Source organism: Podarcis erhardii (genome assembly GCF_964252035.2).
Source record: "Podarcis erhardii genome assembly, chromosome: 12".
Taxonomy (NCBI): Eukaryota; Metazoa; Chordata; class Lepidosauria; order Squamata; family Lacertidae; genus Podarcis; species Podarcis erhardii.
Window position 1 is genome coordinate 43,925,924 of NC_138513.1, and position 21,147 is coordinate 43,947,070.

At 44.0% G+C, this 21,147-nt stretch overlaps 1 protein-coding gene across 1 annotated transcript in view; it reads left to right on the plus strand.

Moving 5' to 3' along the window:
- The first annotated feature begins 14,076 nt into the window (after nt 1–14,076).
- Nucleotides 14,077–21,147, plus strand: part of ITGA9 (integrin subunit alpha 9) — a 241,922-nt gene continuing 234,851 nt past the window's right edge. Inside the window, exon 1 of the mRNA XM_081834755.1 lies at nt 14,077–14,527. Within this exon, the coding sequence (XP_081690881.1) occupies nt 14,343–14,527 (185 nt within the window). The 5' untranslated portion in view covers nt 14,077–14,342. The remainder of the gene's footprint in view (nt 14,528–21,147) is intronic.

The window sequence follows — 21,147 nt, forward strand, 5'->3', positions numbered from 1 at the left end:
GTAAAGCGAGATGAGCACCGCAACCCCAGAGTCGTCCACAACTGGACTTAACAGTCAGGGGTCCCTTTACCTTTTTTCCCTACATATTGCATATAAAAAAAGCTGGGAAACAAAAAGACCCATGTGGACACATGCAAGGTTGTTATGTACTGAGTTGAATAAGATCCAAAAGGCAGCAGTCTGATTGGTCCTAGAACAATAGGATTCAGAATGCAGCAGTCTGATTGGTCCTAGAACAATAGGGTCCAGAATGCAGCAGTGTGATTGGTCCACAGGAGCCAACCAATCCCCCTCCAGGTGGAAGTGAATCTGCAACCTGATTGGCCTACAGGTGAATCCCAGAATTAGCCAATCATGTGGGGCCCATTGTGTAAATAATGTATATAAAGCAGACATTCTGAGGGAACTTCCATTCCTCCTCACCTCTATGAGCTGAATAAAGAGCATGAAAGCCACTCTCAACTCCAAGTATATTTCAAAGGTGCTTCCAAACATATGGGTTTTGTTTTTCTGGAGGGACTTTGTTGGTTTGGTTTGGTTTGGTTTGGTTTGGTTGCTGTTGATGGTTTCTGTTTTCTCATTTTTACTTCCAATTGGCTGCTTCTGTTGCTCCGCAGAATGCCACTCCTTGTCAGGAGTGCGTGCAGGAGCCAGGCTTTGTGACCAGTAGGTATTCGCAGGTTTGGGGTCTTCCTCAGTTTGTTCTGAAGAGGCAAGGTGCGGCCGCACAGGTGAGGCCGCTTGGTAACTCCCTGCACCTGGTGGCAAGAGCCAGGAAGGGATATAAGGTCAGCATTTCCCTTTGACTCTTTGCCACAGCAACGCGCTTCCTGCCTTGCTGTGTTTGGCTTCTTGCTTCCTGATCTTTGAACCTCGGCTTCTTGACTCCCTGCCTCTTGATCCCCAGACCCTTGACTTCGTGACTCCTTGTTTCCTGACCCTCGGACCCCTGGCTTCTTGACTCCCAGCTCTCTGACCCTATGACTCTTGACCTCCTGACTTCTGGCTTCTGGACTCTTGTTCCTCCTCCCACCCAGCCATCTTGCCCCCGGTCCCGACATCCTCAGCCGGGACTTCAATCGCCCGTAGACCGAACCGTGACACTCCCGAGAGTCGCCTAGACTTTGAGGTGGGCTGTGAGATTTCAGTGGAAGTTTGGCAACCTAATGCACATGTGATAGGCTTCACCTCTCCATTAATTGAGTCACTTTTCATGCCTCTTAAAGCAGGGGCATAGCATGGGAGGCAGGGGGGCATAGCCCCTGGAGCACAGTTTCTAGGGGATGCAAACCAGCCCCCTCGGGATCCCTGTCCTGCCCTGCCTGTTGCTGGGGGTCTCTGGGCCCTGGAGCCCAGCCTGGCCTGGCCTCACTATTGCATCCCTGGCCCCCTCACTGAATGGCTGCCTGGTCCGTGTTGGGGGGGGGTTTGCCCGCCAAGGGCTGCATTGGCTGGCTGGACTCCTCTGTATGCAGGTGGGCAAGCAGCACAGTAAGTTTTGCATGCACAATTTATGATGAACACATCTCAACTGAAAGTATATTTTTGGGTCTGGAGGTCGGGGGCGAGGAGTTTGGGATCTCTCTAATGTGACAAATCAAGTCTATTATTCATCTGAACTTTTCACACAACTGGCGCATTATAGTTAACATATGTAAGAATAAACACCAAAAAAGCTAGTTAATCAACAGCAGATGTCTGACAGATTTCCCACTGCTGTGTTTTGAAAGCTGAACGGTAAGGGTGGACCTTTCAGTAAGGCATCCAGATTCCCTGTGTGATCATCTGGGTCTCTGGCTATTCATACCAGGAGAAAAAGCTGGGGAAACAGAGGCTATTGCACAGAGTTGGGGAACACACTTAAGCCTCAGGGGCCACAAGTGGTTGGTGGGACCAGAAGACAAAAGGAAATGGAGCAGAGGAAGCAATCCTTACACATATTGTACAATAGATGACATTCCAGCCACACAAAAGTCAGAGGTTTCTACACACACAACCTCCTTCCTCCAAATAGTCAAGAGCATATTCTAACCAGGCAAAAGGAAATACAGCAGGATTGGTGAGGCATGTGGCATGACTAAATAAAGAGGGCTGCATTTGGCCCCTGGGCCTTGTTGGAGAAAAGCTAATCCATTTCCTTCTCTAGAGCTTCTAGCTAATGCATGTGTTACTTTAAACCACATGAAGGTCCTGTTTGTCTAGCATTGCAGCCAGCACTTGCCTGTAACCTGTTTGTCCAAGTTAACTCCACCCCTAAAAGCTGAGCCATGTTGCTCATTGTTCTCTCCAGACAAGATGTCTGCTTCTCTCTCTCTCTCTCTCTCTCTCTCTCTCTCTCTCTCTCTCATCTCTACTCATCCTGTAAATAGTTCCTGTATAAAACCTTTGAACTCCAAAAAACTGTAAATGATGATTCCAATCTAATTCACCCAAGCTGCAAGGTCTGCTTACAGGTCTGAGGTTCCCCACCCTGTCTCTAGTGGCTTATGTTAATCGGTGCACCTACGTTACTAATGGGATTTACTTATTGCCACTGGCCTGTTTTACCAACATGACTCTCAATGGCTTAACATGGCAGAGCAAAAAGTGCTCTGGATTGCAAGTGTATTAGTGAGCACCTGAAGCCCAGGACATAAGGCATTCTACCAAGGTTCCTGCTTAGACCACTTATGTTTTGCGCGTCAGTTTTGTGTGTCATAGTTTTCTAGTGCTGACAGTTGCTAATAATTAAGTACTTTCTGTTCTGCATGATGAAAACTTCTGCCTAACTTTGTAGACTCAATTCTTCTGCACATAGAACTCTGTACACATAGGTAGTCCTGAACAATGTGAAAAGTCCAATTCTCTTAATTGCAGAGGTTTTGAGAAGAGCCTTGTCTCTCGCAATGGCTACACATTTGCACATTACGTGGAAACACATTACGGTGGAAATGAGTAGCATTTGCAGAAACGGTGTATTGCAATCCATCTCTGAAGGGTATACTGTAGTTTTAGAAATTGCATCGCTTTGTTGAAGAAAATGTTCCAATTAACATTTGTAAAAAAACCGGAAGCATTTCTGTTAGGGATTGTAGGAAAAGACCTGCCAAAGAAATTGAAAAATATTTTTATGTATGCGACAACGGTGGCAAGAGTCTTAATAGCACAAGGATGGAAGAACGAGGAAATCCCGACTAAAGAACTGTGGCAAGAGAAATTAATGGATTACGCAGAACTGGTGAAATTGACACACAAACTACATGACAAGGATGACTGTGACTTCAAAGAAGAATGAGAACCTTTTACAAAATGCTTAAAGAAACAACAAAATGAATTGGACTCCTTGGCAGGTTTTGAATAAACAGACACGAACTTTTTATTGGTAATACATAGATAGATAAATTAAGGATCTTTACAATTTTATAATATGCAGAGAATAACATGTGCTGAAAAACCAGAGGGAGGAGCTGAGGAAAGTCTGGGGGGGTGAGGGGGGTTTTCTCTTTTCGGGGGAGGGAAAAATGGGGGGGGAATGAGGATGGTGTGTTTTTGATATAAATTGTTATGTTGAAATTCTTAATAAAAATATTTTTTTTAAAAAAGAAATTGCATCACTTTGAGCTTTTTATTATTAATAAACGATATATTTGAGGAGATTTGTGAGGAGGTCTGTGAAACCATCTTACAAAGGTCATATAGGTGATTGTTTAAAAAATGCTTGTGCTTTGGATAAAATGCTTAAGTGGTTTGGTTTTATTATTGTATAGATTTTAGCTGTAATCCAGCATGGAGTGAAGTATGTTTAAGGCCACCAACTGTGTATTGGATTGTAGAGGAGATACAGTTTTAAAATCTATGCGCTACTTTTAAAAAGGCAGCTTTGTTGCTTATTTGTGTCTAACTAAATAAGATAAAAAATACTGGATCAGCTTTTGATGGCGAAGGGTTTTGTTTTAATCAATTGACATAAATGTTCGGTTCTCCACGTACAATGCTAGAGAGGTGTCAATGTGAACTAGATCACTAGTAATGCTAATCAAGGATGACTTAATAGAATAAAGATAAAGTCTCAGAAGCAATATGGTGCTATTGATTTCATCAGGTCTGCTTCATAAATAATTAGCTGCAAAACAGGTCAGCCTCTTCTGATTTTAGTTCCGCAGATATCTCAGTGTTTTATCCAGCAATATGGAAAGCTAAACCACACAGAGTTTTCTTTTTTAAAATTGCAATCAAGCAGTATATATAAAATGGAAAGAGTATGGGGTGTTTATTGGGTTAGGAATAGGAATGATGGAGAATTCTGTTGGATATGGAATAAGAAGTGGAAATTCCCACAATCTGCATGCTTGTCAGGAACAAAAACCATGCTAGTGGATATTCACTACCGTTGTTTTAGTCTGCAAATGTTAACGTAAATAATTATGTTGTTTTCTGCATTGTTTTTGATGTTTCCCTTACATAGAAATTAATTATACACTTTCTGGCATAGCTGATAGTGAAATGAATGGCTTAGGGTTTTTGTGGGAGCTGAAGTGTATCAGATAGGATAAATTGTTGACTGTGATGAACTCAGGATGGGATGGAAATTGCTGCCTTCTTATGCTCCTTACGTCCTTACATCATTTTATCTCATCTTGACTTTTTAAATTTTGTAATTGGTGCTTTTTCTCCGTATATTGGTTATTGAGTCTAATGAAACAACTTCCACTTGTACTCTAGTGAGGAGTAATTCCCATGTCAATGTACATATTCCTGGATGGCACACAGAGTGTTTGTAGGCAGGAACCGGAGCAGTCAGGTATAAAATCTCTCCACCTCTCCAACAGCTTTTCATCTGCTTGGTGAGTCTTATGCAAGGGTCAGCAAACCTTTTCAGCACGGGGCCGGTCCACTGTCCCTCAGACCTTGTGGGGGGCCAGACTATATTTTGAAAAAAATAAATAAAAAATGAATGAATTCCTATGCCCCACATATAACCCAGAGATGCATTTTAAATAAAAGGACACTTTCTGCTCATGGAAAAACACACTGATTCCCGGACCATCCGTGGGCTGGATTGAGAAGCCGACTGGCCCTAGGCCTTAGGTTGCCTACCCATAGTCTTGTGCAATTTGGTGATCAACCTCACACACAGGATTATGCATCAGGCACTCAGAATCCATCTGGCTGTAGGAATAACGGAGACGACGGGAGGTTGAATTCAGGTGAGCTGTGCAGAAGAACACTGGCAAGCATGCTCCAAGCAAGCTGCCGACTAGCTCTGCCAAGGCTCCTTTTATTAGCAGAAGTCAACAGTTGGAAACCGTAGTGAAACCACCCTGAACTTAATGTATTTCCATCTAAGCACATTTCCAGCATTAGCAAATACACGTGTCAGCAGGTGTTTCCCCGAAATGTTCCCCCGATACTCAATTACGTCTCCTGTCCCCCGTCATGCTCCAGCCAAGCAATATGTCTAACAAACAAATTGTGAAAGGACAAAAGCTCAGGGGAAAAACCCTGTTTTCTAGCAGAGAAGGTCAGGGAAAGCAGGTGTAACGCTCATTGACATACTGGTGCGAGGTTTGCCTTCACAAAGCGGAGCATTACATCCACATCTGGCTTTACAGATGGATTGGATACCAAGGTGCAGAAAGCTGCTGGGGCACATGCCACCCACGGGTGGGGCGAGCCGGGGCAGGGCGTGCTGCCGGAACTGTGTGACCTCCAGATGGGAGGGAGGCAAACAGCCAATAGGAATTTCAACCAGGCTGATTGGACAGAGGCAGCCACAGGAGGAGCAAGGGGGCTGGGTTAAGGAAATATAAGTGCTGGCCATAATGGCAGGAGGGCAGGCCAGAGCTTGGTAACCATATACCACTGTGCCTCTCATTTATTTGTCTGACAAATAAATTATTATTTTAATTTCTCTATTGCTGCGTTGAATATTTCATTCCAGCTAAGCGTTAACCACAAGCAGGGTGCTACAGTAGTAGATGCTGTTTTGGCCTTGCTTTGGATATTGGGTCGCCTGTTTTTGTTTTTCGTTTTAAATAATATTTATTCAAATTTTAAAGATTACAAAAAGAAAAAATAAAAAAATAAAAAATAAAAAAGACAGAACAAATACAAACAATTAAAAAAGAGCAAATCGAACCTTTACATAGCTTTCTTTCCTTTACTTATTTCCTTGACCTCCTCACACCTTCCATTTTTGTATTCTAATTCAATTTGTTATTTCAGCAAATCCTTCCAACCTTGTTTTTATCTTAATAATTTGTCTTAATATACTATAATTTTACATTCTCTCTTTCACCAATTCATTTTTACTTAATCCTTTATGTCATTTCTACTAAAACCACATAATTTTCTTTTCCCAACAGTTTTTGGAACAGGGGCCGGGTATGAATTTTTTCCCCTGGGCAAATTGGCTTTGGCCACTTGGTTTTTTGCCTACTTCTTAGCAATCGTCACAACTTTGTAAGGTTTGGTGGTTAGGCATTGGCTTATTGAAGTGTGTGTGTGTGAGTGAGGTGCGGCCATCACCTGCCCCACCAGAAATAGGGTATTCCAGTAAGGGAATTGGGGTTCCTGGATCTCGTCCGAAGTCCACTTGAGGGTCTAGGGCCATGCCAGGACCAAAGGAACCCCGGGGTGAGCTTCAGTTGATTTTCATTGATTTTCCTCCCTTGTTTGGTTTTACCCTTTCAGACTACCAGCCAGAGAGGCAGGAGTCAGTTATAATCTGTTGCCAATGCCTAAGCCAATACTGTCATACCTTGTGTTGCGTTTGCTTCAGGCTGAGCGTTTTCAGGTTGCGTCCTGCGGAGACCCGGAAGTACTGGAAAAAGTTACTTCCAGGTAACGCAGATGCTCAAAATGACATCACGTGCATGCGCAGAAGTGGCGGATCGCGACCTGCACATGCGCAGACGCAAGTTGCATTCTGCTCATGTTGCAAACAGGGCTCCAGAACGAATCCCTTTCGCAACCAGAGGTACCACTGTACTGCTCACTTTGCTGCAATCAATAAAGTTGTGGCCTAAATTTTACCCAATAACAGAAACTAAAATTACGTGTCGGTGTGAAGTTATTTACAGGGGAAGGGCTCGGGGGCCTCGAAGCGCAACTGGGGGAAAGCGAGGGTCCATCGCCTCCCTAACAGCAACAGCTAAATGATGGCTGAGCTTGAGGCCTGTGTAATTTCTGCTAAGGAAAGGAAAAGTGCTGTATTCTTCCCAGCTATAATAGCTGTGTGGTGATAAGGTGGGATGAGCATCTTGTTGTGCAATTGCAATACTGTGTTGCCTGTGCAGGTTTGTGACACCCATCTACCCAAAAAAGGTAGACACCGCCTGCGCTTCTGAATGGGTTGGACATTTTAATGAGTGTACACAATATATCCATGTACACACACACAACATTTGCCTTTCGGTACAGAGGGGCAATAAATCATGGGGTAGATTTCCCCCCATTCCACAAACAGAGATACCTGCATTCCCTAAGCCCCTTCTTAATTTTTTTTTATTTTTTTTTTGGAAGAGTAGCAATTCTTCAACACAGTTGAAAATCCTTAAGTAGGGTACTTTAGAAAAGAATCTTGGACGCTTGAGGTGTGATTGATTTTTGTGATGGAACTGAGAAAAATGCTGCTGAAGCATTACATATGATTGAGAAGCTTAGAGGAAGACGGGGGATACTTAAATGATTACTACCTCCTGTTCTGGTTTAAAAGGCAGTCTTTGACTGGGCTTTGAACTTGAAGGTGGTGGAGGAGAGAAATCCTTTGGAACTTAAATTAATTTGAAACTATGTGTCCCCAGTGAAACCACCCAAGAAGCACAAATGATTATTTGTTACATTTCTATACTGCCATTCGTCTGAGGAACACAGTGTGGTTCATAATATGAAAAACACAAAAATACAGAACATAGTAACAAACCAACCAATACCTGCCCCCTGCCCCCAGTTTAAAAGGCCACAGATTGTCTATTTGGCTAAAGGCCTTGGAGAAGAGGAATTATTTTGCTGGGCACCTAAAGACATGTAACGAAGGTGCAAGGCGAGGTTCCTTGGGGAGAGCATTCCACATGTGGGGAAGCCAGCACAGAAAAGGCCGTTTCTCATCTTGCTGCCCTCTGGACCTCTCGCGGAGGAGGCACACAAAGATTTCAATTAGCAATAATTGTGCCTCGGATTAACCTCATTGGTTACAATATTGCCATAAAGGTGGACCATCAAATATGTGATATCCGAAAACTGCACTATCAACACATCAAAACACAATGTGTTTTGTGTGTGTTTTTTTAAAATATTATTCTACTTGGTCAAGAGCAGGGTTTGCAGCCAAATGAAATGGAATGACGCTGCCGCTTTAATTTGACATTTAATTGGACTTTTTGAACAATTACAAAATGAATTCCGTGGCACATCAAACCTGATCCTGCAGGTTGTGCGGTGTTTAAGAGGAAGAAGTCTGTGTAATACCTTCCACTTCATGGGAAATGGTTAAGGTGAACTACTTTACAATATGCAATTTTAAGTGCTATGTTTCATGGGCAGTCATGTGAAATACGGTTATGTTTTAAAGCTAATAAAACTTTGTGAATGAAAATCAGAAAACCAAAATCTATATGAATATAATATCCTCATTGAAATGGTCCTTACTGCTTGAATTGTCCTTTTAAAAAATGATACCCTGTTTAGGCCTCATGTGTGTTTTTTTAATCCCAGTACTGAAACCTGAATTGTGCAGCTGTAAACAAAACATTGGTGATTTAAATTTTGTAAAAGTAAGGTTGTTGCAGAAGGTAGCTGGGGAATTGATGTTGTTTTGGTTGTTGTTATTTTTGCTAATTTCCTGGAAATGTGTGCTAGATACAATTCTTGCTTTTTGGATGACTTATCTCAATGGTCCAGAGTCAGCCAGCCTCCCAGAGTTGCCAACCTCTCATCCTTGTGGATATGACTCCCCATGTCTACAGTTCTATCCACACCATATGAGCATCAGTTTCCATCGTCTTTAATTTGATTGGAAAGCTTTTCCAGCACTGGTCAGTGCTTGTGAATTTAGCTGGAAAGCCTCAGAGCTTTGGTATTTCCAGATGCAACGTCTTTGGCACTGAGCTTATTAATGGATTGCATTGTCATCTGTGGAATTTGCCTAATCATGTCGTATCGACTTTCCTTCTAATGGGATTACCGTATTTCACACAGAGGGGATAGCTCAGTCACCAAACTTGTGGAAATTCTGGTGATATAATATACATGGCAGTCACAATATCGTTTGCTTTAGGACATTGCAAAAAATGGGAAAATCTTTGTTTTGGCCATTCTTTGTAATTGGCAAGCAGTTTAAATATTTTTAGATGCCAGTGTCCATGGTAGATGCATTTCCGTGATGAGACCTCAATGGCCTGCCTCTTGTTTAAATCAAATGAGAGGTTGGAGAATTCTGGACTGTGCTTTTTCAGCTAGAATGCACCTTTGAGCAGAGAGAAAACGTGGAGCAGGGAGAGAGAAGTGGGAAATATTGAACTTTCATTCTTTTACATAGCATTTGTGAAAAGTTTTGTGTCAGCATCATGTGGGTAGGTTCTTTTTTAATATTATTTTTCATTATATTTTCCCCAAAATTAACACATTTACTTCACATCCAATATATTACTCACTTACATTTTTCTTTTTGACTTGCTACCCCTCCCACGCCGATGTTTTCATTCTTAACCATAATTGCTGCATTATACTTGTTACAACCCCCTAACTCCATCCTAACATCATTTTATGTTTTTTCCTGTCGCTCATGTCTCAAATCCTGCACACAATTTCCTATCGCTAAAATATCTTGATAGATAGCCCCCCAAAGGCCTCCAATCTTCCATAAACAGTTCATCATTCTGATCTCTTAGTTTTACAGTCAATTTTGCCATTTCAGCACAATCCGTCCTTTTTAATTCTTCTGCTGGAGTCTCTTCCATCTTTCCATTTCTGCGCATATAAGATTCTGGCTGCGGTTGTTGAGTACATAAAAAGATTAGTTGGCTTCTTAGAAACTTCCGTCCTAATTATCCCTAGCAAAAAGAGGGCTTTTTTGGAATCACCAATTTAAACGTCTTTTTAAATTCACAATGGATGGAGGTAGCTTCTTTTTCCTTTTCACTTATTTGTTTTCGCTGGTGGCGTGAGAGAGGAAACCGACCATGCCAACTTGAACAAAATATTATTATTTTTTTGGGGTGTGTGTGAGGGAGGGCAGATAAACCCCGCCCCATATAATCAATCACATGACACACACTATTTTAATAGCAATAACCAGGGCCTTTTTTTTTCCAGCCGGAATTTTCCAGAACTCAGTTCTGGCAACTGTCAGGTGGGGACCATTGCCATTCTAAGAGGAAGAGGTAGGGGCTCATGGCGAGTTCTGGCACCTCCTTTTGTAGAAAAATAGGCACACGTTTAAAGAAGATTGGAAAATGTTTATTGGATATATGGGTGAAAATTGTGGAAGATAAATTCAGCAGTGCAAATAAGCTCTGATGGTGGTAACAATGGAATACTGAATGGTTTATGTAAAATATGCAGGAATGTATGGTATGCCAATCAAACCATGGAAAGAGAAGAAGGGAAGTCAGTGATTTAAGGTTGTTTAAATGAACAATTTAAAATGTAAATTGGAATATATATATATATATATATATATATATATATATATATATATATATAATATTCCCATCAAGTGGGGTGGGTGGCCCCCTCAAATATCATGATTTATGTTACGGTCATAGCTGTCAAGTGTCTCTTATTTGAAGGGACAGTCCCTTATTCCAGCGCCATGTTGTCCCTTATTGATGGATGTCCCTTAAATGTCCCTTAAATGATGTCCCTTAAATTTCAAAGGAGGCAGCTCCTCTCCCTCCCTGCCGGCCAGGGAGGAGGGAGGCTCCAACTGTGTTTCTTGGCTGTGTTGCTCACCCAATAAGAAGTCTAAGAACGACTGGGGGGTGGAGCTTGCATGCCTTGTGTGTGGCTAGTTAATGCAAGCTGAGGGGGGTTTTGAATGCTGGATGCCATTTTGTTGCACATGCTGCTGCAAACTTTGCAGTGCAAAGCCAGGCTGCGGAGCCATCTTAAATTGAGGCTGCATAGGCCTTGTGGTGCATGTGATTCAGATTTTATTCAGTTGAACCTCTGGTTACAAAGTTGGTTGGACAGTGTTCTCGAAGCTACCCAGCATGAGTTTGACCAGACTGCAGGAGGACAGGAAGACTGGAGTGCCTGGAACAGTTGAGGCTGCAGGTCCCTTATTTTGACTGCTAGTCCCTTATTTTCAAGGCTGCTGGTCCCTTATTTTCAAATCTGTAAGTTGACAGCTATAGTTATGGGGCAGGCTTTATGTTGGGTGTGTGTGTGAGCCAGAACCTCAATTTTTGTTTGTTTAGTCGTTTAGTCGTGTCCGACTCTTTGTGACCCCATGGACCAGAGCATGCCAGGCACCTCTGTCTTCCACTGCCTCCCGCAGTTTGGTGAGCACTCAGGGCTGATTTCCTTAAGAATGGATCGGTTTGATTTGCTTGCAGTCCATGGGACTCTTAAGAGTCTCCTCCAGCACCATAATTCAAAAGCATCAATTCTTTGGCGATCAGCCTTCTTTATGGTCCAGCTTTCACTTCCATACATCACTACTGGGAAAACCATGGCTTTAACTATATGGACCTTTGTTGGCAAGGTGATGTCTCTGCTTTTTAAGATGCTGTTTAGGTTTGCCATCGCCTTTCTCCCAAGGAGCAGGCGTCTTGCTGCTGTCACCATCTGCAGTGATTATGGAGCCCAAGAAAGTAAAATCTCTCACTGCCTCCATTTCTTCCCCTTCTATTTGCCAGGAGGTGATGGGCCCAGTGGCCATGATTTTGATGTTGAGCTTCAGACCATATTTTGCACTCTCCTCTTTCACCCTCATTAAAAGGTTCTTTAATTCCTCCTCACTTTCTGCCATCAACGTTGTGTCATCTGCATATCTGAGGTTGTTGATATTTCTTCCGGCAATCCTCAATTAGCTAAGTATTTTCAGTGCTTTTTTTTTTTCCTAAAAAAATGTTTAGGGGTACTCTCATTTTGACTCAAGAAAACCACCATTTTATAGTTCCAACTATAAAATGAATACAGTAAATGGACCAAAGTACAAAGATTCACAAAATGTTCAGGGGTATGCGTCCCCCTGCGTCCCCCCAGAAAAGCAGCACTGATGTATTTTTATTCATTTACTTAGTTTGGTTTGTGTTTTAACTGTGTATTGACAAATGTATTTGTATTCTTTTCTCTGACTGACGGTCGAATAAAAAGGTTGATTGATTGATTGATTGATTGGTTTGGGGGGCAGCTGCCCTCTGCCCCCCCGGCTACCCCTCGGCCCATATGAGTTGGCTCCTATGCCCCGGCCCCCTAACCTCTCTCTCGAAGCCAACTTTCTTATTTTTTCCTTTTACAGATAGGTAGCCGTGTTGGCCTGCCATAGTCAGAACAAAATAAAAAAATTCCTTCCAGTAGCACCTTAAAGACCAACTAAGTTAGTTCTTGGTATGAGCTTTCGTGTGCATGCACACTTCTTCAGATACACACCTTTCATTCAGATACCTTTCATTGCCTACAGACAGCCACCCAATCTTAAACAACTCCTAACCCACAATAATACTACAACCAGACTTAACACAGACACTGGCACCAGAGCCTGCAATAAACCCAGATGCCAACTTTGCTGCCACATACACCCGGACAACACCATTACTGGCCCCAACAACATCACACATACCATCTCGGGACTATTTAATTGCTCATCGTCTAACATTGTGTATGCCATCAAATGCCAACAGTGTCCTTCAGCTCTCTATATTGGACAAACAGGCCAAACCTTACGCCAAAGAATAAATGGACATAAATCGGACATCAGGAACCACAAGACAGAGAAACCAGTAGGAGAACACTTCAATCTCCCAGGACATTCTATACAAGATCTCAAAGTAGCTGTTCTATTACAAAGGAATTTCAGAAATAGACTGGAAAGAGAAGCTGCTGAATTGCAACTTATTACCAAACTTAAAACCATGGAGAGACCTGGTCTGAACAAAGACATTGGATTCTTATCTCATTATACATGACAAAGCCATTTTTCACCTTCTCACCCCTTGCTTTTTCCTGTAAGACCTATTGCAGTCCTTAAGAGTCGTCAACAGGCTCATCACAGCTATCAGCCAATCACCCAATCCCACCACCCTTCTGAGTAATACCCCTCCCCACCTTCTCACTATATAGAAGGGTCTGGTGACTTCTGTTTCAGTTACAGATAGGTAGCCGTGTTGGTCTGCCATAGTCAAAACAAAACAAATTCCTTCCAGTAGCACCTTAAAGACCAACTAAGTCAGTTCTTGGTATGAGCTTTCGTGTGCATGGTATCTGAAGAAGTGTGCATGCACACGAAAGCTCATACCAAGAACTGACTTAGTTGGTCTTTAAGGTGCTACTGGAAGGAATTTGTTTTGTTCTGTTTCAGTGTATCTGAAGAAGTGTGCATGCACACGAAAGCTCATACCAAGAACTGACTTAGTTGGTCTTTAAGGTGCTACTGGAAGGAATTTGTTTTGTTCTGTTTCAGTGTATCTGAAGAAGTGTGCATGCACACGAAAGCTCATACCAAGAACTGACTTAGTTGGTCTTTAAGGTGCTACTGGAAGGAATTTGTTTTGTTCTGTTTCAGTGTATCTGAAGAAGTGTGCATGCACACGAAAGCTCATACCAAGAACTGACTTAGTTGGTCTTTAAGGTGCTACTGGAAGGAATTTGTTTTGTTCTGTTTCAGTGTATCTGAAGAAGTGTGCATGCACACGAAAGCTCCTACCAAGAACTGACTTAGTTGGTCTTTAAGGTGCTACTGGAAGGAATTTTTTCCTTGTTTTCCCTTATTTCTGCTCAGGCGCGGAAGAGCGCGAGAGGCGTCGCCAGAGGGCGCTGCGCCTCCGGCGGGGAGACGGCTGGCTCCGCTGCGCGGCGGCGGCGGCGCTCAAAAGCCCCTCGCTTGCTCCGGGACGCGGCCAGAAGAGCCCGCGCGCTCCAGCTCCAGCTCCAGCGTCCTGCCGCCGCCGCCCTTGCAAACTCCCGCGGGGAACCGCCTGCCGCCCGGGGACTCGCCTCTGGATGGTCTTGGCTTGCAGGCGCTGCGTGGATGCGCCAAGCCGAGCGCTGCTGGCTGCTCCGCCCTTCCGCTCTCGGGCCCGGGTCGCGGGGCTCCTCTTCTTCTTCTTCTTCTTCTCCGACAGCGAGAGCAGGCGGCGCCCGACGGAGCTGGGGGGCCGGATCCTGGCTTGCAAGAGGCGCGCGTTCTCCGCCGAAGAATGGCTGCTGCTGTGTTCCGCGGGGCGCGCAAGCGGGGCGCGTGTCAAGTGCTGGTGGCGACGCTGTGCGTGGCGCTGGTCTACTCCTATAACCTCGACCTGGACCACCCGGTGATTTTCCAAGGACCCAACAACTCTTTCTTTGGCTACTCCGTGCTGGAGCATTACTATGACAATACGCGATGGTGAGTAAGGGGAGAGGGGGGGGGGGATCCTTCCCAGCTTCCCATCTCCCACCCTCTTTCAGAATCATAGGGACCACAAGGGTCATCCAGTCCAACTCTCTGCAATGCTGGAATCCTTTTTGTCCAACGTGGGGATCGAACCCCCAACCCCAGAGTTCAAGAGTCTCATGCTCGGCCAACTGAGCTAAAGTTGATTTCCAATCTTCCAAGACCCACTCAACCTCCTGAAGACTCTTCTCTCCATTTCTTTCTCTGTTGTTGTTTAGTTGTGTCCGACTCTTCGTGACCCCCTGGACCAGAGCACGCCAGGCACTCCTGTCTTCCACTGCCTCCCGCAGTTTGGTCAAACTCATGCTGGTAGCTTCGAGAACACTGTCCAACCATCTCGTCCTCTGTCATCCCCTTCTCCTTGTGCCCTCCATCTTTCCCAACATCAGGGTCTTTTCCAGGGAGTCTTCTCTTCTCATGAGGTGGCCAAAGTATCGAAGCCTCAGCTTCAGGATCTGTCCTTCCAGTGAGCACTCAGGACTGATTTCCTTAAGAATGGATGCGTTTGATCTTCTTGCAGTCCATGGGACTCTCAAGAGTCTCCTCCAGCACCATAACTCAAAAGCATCAATTCTTCGGTGATCAGCCTTTCATGGTCCAGCTCTCACTTCCATACATCACTATTTCTTTCTCTATGATTCTGTGAAATAGGCACATTTTTCTTTCTCTAAAAGTGCCTATTTCATAGAATCGTAGAGTTGGAAGAGACCCAAAGGTCATCTAGTCCAACCCCCTGCAAGGCAGGAATCTCAGCCGAAGCATTCATGACAGCTGACCATCCACCCTCTGCTTAAACCCCTCCAAGGAAGGAGAGGCCACAACCTCCTGAGGGAGACCTGCTCCACTGTCAAACAGCTCTTACCTTTTGGCTCTCTGACAGACTTACGCCTTCTTGTCCCTTGCCCTCTAGAACTGTATATGCTGAAAGCCTGCTTCGTGATAAGAAATCGGCACTCTGCATGCGCTTAGAGGCTTAGAATTGTGGGTTGGAGGGCATCCTTGAAGGCCTTCAACCCCCCTGGACCATGCAGACAATCCAGTGCTTGGGCATCCCCAACAGATGGTTGCCCAGTGAGGGCGAGCCTGTTCCATTCTTGACCCTTGCAGTCAAGAATTAAGGATTTTCTCTTAACGTCCAGACTCTGCCTCCTCCCACAGCTGAAACCCATTAGCTCTAGTCTTGCCCTCGAGGGCAGCAGAGAGCAAATCTTTGCTCTCTTCTGTGTGACAGCCCTTCAAGTAACCGAAAAGTATGGTGCTGTTTCTCCATCACACACAGAAACTCGCCTCCAAGCTAAGCATGCCTTGCTCCTTGCTTTTACTAAATCGCACATTTCAGGGCCAGATCTTGACGATGGGAGCCCTCACTGAAATTAAATTTGGGTTGTCTTAAGTGGTATTGATTGGATGAAATTTTAAAATGCCAGCAATCGTCTATCATGAAAATGGGAGGGAGGGTTAAAGTGGAACTCCCCAAAGTCTGCCTTCTTCCCTCCTCCCACTCATGTGATGGGGAGAGAGTGCACTGTTGAGCTGAGTTATTAGTTATGACAATTAGGTATGGGAGAAATTGATTCCTTTTTCCTAGCATCCTCTCCAGGATCCTACAACAGCAGGGCTGTGTTTGTGGGTGGGGGAGCAATTTCTTATGTTTGTATACATTTTAAAAATCTTTTTCCTAGTTTGGGGTGAGGAATTTGGAATTTATGTAATTTGGTTTGATTTGATGTGATTGGTCGGTTAATAAAAAATTATTCTTAAATAAAAAAAAATAAGGAAGAGGGCCACTTTCCCCCCTACCACTCAAAGAAGCATTGATTCTCAAATGGCCTGCTGGGAATGGTCACTGGTAGGGCTAGAATCTTATTAGGAGCTGTGTGATGCCATCGGGTCAGACTTTGGGACAGAAGTCCAGGGTCTGTCTCAGCAAAATGAGCAGACTCCAGATGCAGCAGGGCTAGCTTTCTACATTTTGAAGTGAGAGATGTAAGACGCAACTGCTATCTAAAGAGCCCCTCTCCCCAATAAGACCATTAAGCTCAGAGTCTAAAATTGAGAAAGCCAGTGTAGTATTGTTAGGCTCCAGCTCCCATCAGCCTCAGCCAGCATAGTCTATGTTATGGATGATGGGCGTTGTAGTCCGACAACATGTGGATGACACCACGTTGACTACCCTTCACTAAAATGGCCTAAATGCACCACTAATATGGCGTGTGCACGGGTGCAATATCTGTGTTTGCGTGTGTGTGTGTGTGTGTGTGCATGTGTTATCAAGCAGAGGATGACAAGGACAATGAAACATGCTTGATGTGAGTTTACCCTTGAGTGAGGATTGAACCCGACTGCTGGATTTGGGCCACTGACAAAGAGATCTGTGGCAGGGCCCCAGGTGGATCCCTGATGTACATTGTACTTTTAAGAAAGATGACAGAAAATCTTTCCCAAAAGTCTCTAGTTCTAAGGATCCTTGGGCAATGGGGTAGTTTGGCCAGAGAAATGGAGGTGTTTCGTTTCCTGCAAGTTCTTTGAAGTGACATCGGATATGGCGATCTTGGTACCTGCTTTCCTTTGGACCATAACAGTGAGGCAACATCTTTATGTAGTTTTAGGTACCAGGCAAATACTTTTCTCTCCCCCCTCCCCAGCCTTTGTCTCTTAATTTGAAGGGTATTGTCAGCTTTCTTAGTGGGGTGGAACTTTTTGGTTTAGCTGTGCTTTTAGCCTTTTATCTGTGTTGCTGTGCTTTTCAGTTTTTGTTGTTGTTTATAATTGGCATTGATGCAAGTTGCTCCCGGTTACTTCATAAGAAAAGAGGCTTAATAAATGCAACAACAACAACTGGGAGTCCAAGATTATGTCCTTTAAAGCTCTGGGCGAAGAGGCGAATGGCCCCTTCCACTTGTCAAAGTGGCCTGTAGAGGGATGGACATGGTTGGAACTGTCTCCCCCAGCTAGAGCCCCACCCTGGTATTAAGTGTTGAGGGGTGCTTTGAAAGCACGGTGATCCATGATAGGATGTTCACACATGCAAGGCAGCCTTTGATGCTAGTCATCAAACACTCAGGTGTGAGTCCAGACTAGCAGCTCTTGACACAACAGTCATCATCATCATCATCTCTCAGAGGATCTGGGGTTGAAGTTCATGGCTTTTTGGCAGCATATTGTTACGTTAATTTGCAAAGATGACAGGGAAAGATTTCTTTCTGAGCAGCATTTCCATAAGGACCAATTATAGTCCTGGTTTTCTCTTAAAGTGGTAGACCTGTATTTCAGTTGTGCCTCTTCAGGTTGCAGATGGGGGCTTGTGCATGGAGGAGTATTCTCTCATGAAAAAAGAAACCATACACCTAAAAAAGTAGCACTTGAATGAGAAGGAATAGACTAGAATCCCTCCATCTGAGATCTAGCTGTCTATCTGGAGGAAGTGTTTTTCTTGTACGACGCTCCATCATCTGCAGACTGAGCCATCTCAATGAAAACTGGACTTGAGACTGATTGTGTTAGGTCAGGGCCTTGCAGCCCTCCAGATGTAACTTGACTACAGCTCCCATCGTTTCTGATCATTGGCTTTGCTGGCTGGGGAGGGAGGGGGTTGGATTCCATTCAGAGAAGCACCCCTGTATTAGTTCAACTTCACATGACAATCTTAGTGGTGGTGATGGAGTTTTGTGGCAGGTGGACGCTAAGAGAGGTCCTGGTGCCACAGCAAACCATTTCTAAATAGCACCCCACTTCAGATGATATGCGCAGTGGAGCCAGCAAAAAACTATTTGTGCCGGGTCTGCAAAAGCCGGAGCTTAATTTTAGCTAGGGCATGTCCCTGAAACCCATTTTTCTGTATTCAGATCTGGAACATGTGAAGTAATGGTTGTCAACACTGAGCAACCAGGGTGAGGTTCTCACACTTAACAATTAAGGAACAGATTGGGGCCAAGAGTCATGGTTTGAGTTATGGCATTTCTATATTTGAAAGAAAGGAGACAACTGGCAAAAGTGTGGAAAGTTCCGCACTTTCTGCAGATGTCAAGCACAATGACAGAGCACTTAGAGTGAGAACTGTATCTTTCCCATCTTCATGTGGGCTTCAGCCCCCTAGGTTAGTGAATCAAATATAGGGGGGGGGGGAGAGAGAGAGAGAGAGAGAGAGAGAGAGAGAGAGATTTAAGGAGCAGCAGATGATGAATTGATAACTTACAGCCAGCAACTTTTTCCACTTGTCAGTTTCTGGGAGTCTGAGAGTTTTCATTCATTTACATTTCTGTGCACTACACCCTTTAATCCGAAAGCTTTAGGGGGTCAGCTAGTGCAATTCCAAATTACTGCATGAAGAGAACATTGTCTGTCCTGGATTCTAATGCCTCTTGCCAAGGGTTTGTAGATGAAACAGTTGAAGAGGTACATTTGTGCGTCTTATATATAGAATTGACGTTGACATATCAGTCTGTCCTGGATAACCAAAGTCTACCCTTGGCAATGCTCCCTCTCTCTCTACATGTGAATTGCTCCCTAGCAAATATGTTCTCTTTTGCAGCCATGGAGTTGACATTTAAAATCCAGCTTCAGTGATTTATTTTGTGTTGCAGAAAAGCTGCTTCTCTTGCTGTGGTTCAGGGATAGCACTAGAGTTGTTAAGCCTCCAGTATGACTGAGGTCACTTGGTTTGTACTTGGTATTTAAAGTAATTTTGCTCCATCCTGGATGTGGTACAGTGGAACAAGCACGGACTATTCCTGGAAACTGCAAATTACTACATAATATTTAGAAGTAATGCTTTAGAAACAACAGCAGAAGAAGCCATGATTCTTATGGTAGTTAGTGCCTTATAGCCCTTTATTAGTTTTCCATTGTTTACAAAGTAACACCTGCTTTTCTGGACTTTTTTGGGGGGGTGGGGGTGGGGAGTGATAATTTTCACTTATTTTCTCTACCAGTAGCTCTTCAGATTTTATTTTATTTTTTAAAAAGTGGGAGGGTGGAGCAAATGGTTATAAAGATCCTGTTTCTTAATCCTTTCACATTTTATAAGTGTTGGGACCTCACCTAGGTAACAACTCACATGCTCTTTGAAACTGATTTCTGCAGTTAAGTGCAGGTACTCCTGGAAGATATTCAACCTGCATTCTGAGATGACATTTACAATTTAATTTGGTGATGGGCTCATGAATTGTTTATGGTTGTGTTAAGCCAAAACCCATGCCAACCATTAATGTCAATGAAGTCATCGTGACCCAACCATTGCTAAACAGTGGTACCTCGGATTACATACGCTTCAGGTTGCATACACTTCAGGTTACAGACTCTGCTAACCCAGAAATATTACCTCGGGTTAAGAACTTTGCTTCAGGATGAGAACAGAAATTGTGCTCCGGCGGTGCGGCGGCAGCAGGAGGCCCCATTAGCTAAAGTGGTGCTTCAGGTTAAGAACAGTTTCAGGTTAAGAACACACCTCCAGAACGAATTAATTACTTAACCCGAGGTACCACTATATCTCACACAATGTCTGCTTTAAAACTTAAGATTTGCTCTAGGAGTAACTTCCTGCTTCTACACTAGTGGCAAGGAACTGAATCTAACTGCTAGGCCGGATCCTTTTCGCCTTCACCCCATTGGCCAACTTTGAGAGATGGTTAAGAGAGACCGCTCACAATGAGGCGACCTGTTTTCCTTTTGCTCGTGTGGTTGAAATTAGAGTGCTGTGGGCACAGCAGTTTGCTAGTATTGATGATCAGTAATCGGTGGGGCTTTCAAAGTACAGCACTTTTCAAGAGGCACTAGCCAGCTGACCATGGGCACCTGCGACCAGCTGAATGCCAACACTTGCAAAGAGCTGCACTACCAATGAAATATGAGCATGTTTAAGGGTGTTGTGTAGACGTTCAAACAGCAACTGAGCCAGAAAAGCAAACTGTCTCCCATTGTGGATGTTTGAGTGGGTATTTACTGAGACCTTTCTCGGGCACCATTTTAAGTATGAACACTGGTGCCCATGGACAACCCCTGGAATAAATTCTGCTGAGACTTGAAACCCAGCTTTGTAGTTATTCTGTAATCGTGGTGATCCCCAATAACTGAGAGCAAGAGTCACGAATCCCTCTTGAAAACAGACACAGAAGAGTAGCTTGGCAATGGGAGTTGGCCTTAGTAAGCTTGCAGAGATGGATTCCAAATGTCAAGCTAATGAGCTGCTGCCACACATGGTCCAGTGTTTTTGTTCGCAATGACAATTTGGACTTGGTGGCTAATGGAGCATGTAGGCACCTGTCTCTCGCACTCCTTGGAGCAGTGCTTATGCTTTGTTTGGTTGCCTTCGTTCTTCTATTTCTCAGGAACGAGTTGAGAGCCCATCATCTTGACAGCAGATGCTCTCAATATGAAATACGATAGGTCCGGTTGCGCCGGATGGGAATAATTCGAGCAGCCTTAACAACTTCCAGTGAGGCTGGGGAGAGTAAATTCATTTCATACCGCTCGTGTTTTAAATGGTTAAAGAGCTGGATGTGGCGTTCTAAAAACAACTGTTGGCATACAAGGCCATAATGGGAGAAGGAGGTAAATATTTCAAGTGATGATTT